Source organism: Microtus ochrogaster, chromosome 2 (assembly GCF_000317375.1).
Source record: "Microtus ochrogaster isolate Prairie Vole_2 chromosome 2, MicOch1.0, whole genome shotgun sequence".
Classification (NCBI taxonomy): domain Eukaryota; kingdom Metazoa; phylum Chordata; class Mammalia; order Rodentia; family Cricetidae; genus Microtus; species Microtus ochrogaster.
In genome coordinates, this window is record NC_022010.1 from 4793289 (window position 1) to 4794749 (window position 1461).

At 48.5% G+C, this 1461-nt stretch overlaps 1 protein-coding gene across 3 annotated transcripts in view; it reads left to right on the top strand.

Moving 5' to 3' along the window:
* Positions 1 to 924: 924 nt before the first annotated feature.
* The window catches only part of C2H12orf43 (chromosome 2 C12orf43 homolog), a 6403-nt gene continuing 5866 nt past the window's right edge, over positions 925 to 1461 (top strand). For 2 of the 3 annotated variants that reach the window (XM_005344287.2, XM_005344288.2), the window contains exon 1: positions 925 to 1072. In XM_005344287.2, coding sequence (XP_005344344.1) covers positions 925 to 1072 — 148 coding nt within the window. The other variant, XM_026787893.1, reaches the window with a different exon arrangement.

Here is a 1461-nt window from a genome sequence, read left to right on the forward strand (position 1 = left end):
GCACAGTCAGAAATCTTTACTATTGCCAAATTTCTTATGACCCTCCATGTTCAGTTCCCCACAATTAAGATGCTGGGGGTGAGCCCCAAATGGCAGTATTCCACACCCACCTTGAGGTGCAGATCACAGAGGGAGTTCAAAAAGCAAACAGGCTCTCAAGTGCTAATCTGCAGCTATCTATGGACTATAGACTGTGCTGTAACTGGCAAGGCCTCAGCTATTCCAAGAGTCATTCTGACCCAGTATGTAAGACCCTTGAAGCCTATAGTTAACAATTTTCCTAAGATCAAATATGAACTTTAAAAGCCTTCCTGATTTCATCAAATCATAAATAAATTCATTTTTCCTTAAAAAGAACTAATCTTGCTATCTTGCTTCTGTCATTACCTCCTTGTTACACACACACACACACACACACACACACACACACACACACACCTCCTGGGACTAGCTCTTATAGACCAGGCTGGCCTCAAACTCACAGAGCTCCTCCTGCCTCTGCCTCTGCCTGAGTGTTGGGATTAAAAGTGTGTGCCACCACCACCCAGCTGACTTCAGAATATTATTGTTCCCTATGTATATCTCTCATTTTCCCCCATCCAGTTAAGACTGGAAGCCAGGCATAGAGGTGCGTGTAACGCCAGATCACAGAAGGATGAACCAAAAGGGTTGGAAATTCCAGGCCAGCCTCTACACAGCAATCCCCTGCATCAAAAAAAAATCAATAATTCAAGAAATATAGATGAAAAAGCGGTTGGAAGACCATTCTGGAGCTCATCTATCAGGACCGTGCACCGCCAATGGTGTTCTGTGAACTACAATCCCCATGATGCTCTGAGCGTCCCTTCTTCACGCGGGTCATGTGGAAAGGAAGGGCAAATCAAAAACGGACGCTTCCCCCACAATTCTTTGCGGCATCTCAAGATGGTGGCGCCCGGTGGTGCCATGAGCGATTCTGAGAGCTGCAGCAGTAGCAACAGCGATGCAGAGGAGTTGGAGCGATGCCGCGAGGCAGCGATGCCCGCCTGGGGGCTGGAGCAGCGCCCGCAATGGACAGAAAAACCTAGAACCGGTATGGGGCTCTCCGAAGAGCGGGATTCTTCCCCTGGGCCGTGGAAAGGATGGATGGTGGGTAGGAGTCGCAGCGTCTTTCTGAAGCTCCTGAGACCAATTGGGGATCACATTCACGCTGAGGGCGATTCCTTTATTCCAGCGGAGGCAGCTGAGGGACCTAAATGTCTCCTGACTGAGCTTTCCTGCATGTGTCCTTACTGCCATTCTCTGGGAAGGTAACCATGATTGAGCTGCATCCCCGTCCTGTATTCTCAGAATCCTGCCTTTCCCGGCCCTCGCATGCTGCCCCATTCTAGGTCACAGTGACTATCTAACCGTGAATCCCTAGCAAACCGGAAACGAATCCGAAATCTGCCAGTATAGGGATTCTTTTTTTTTTTTTTTTTT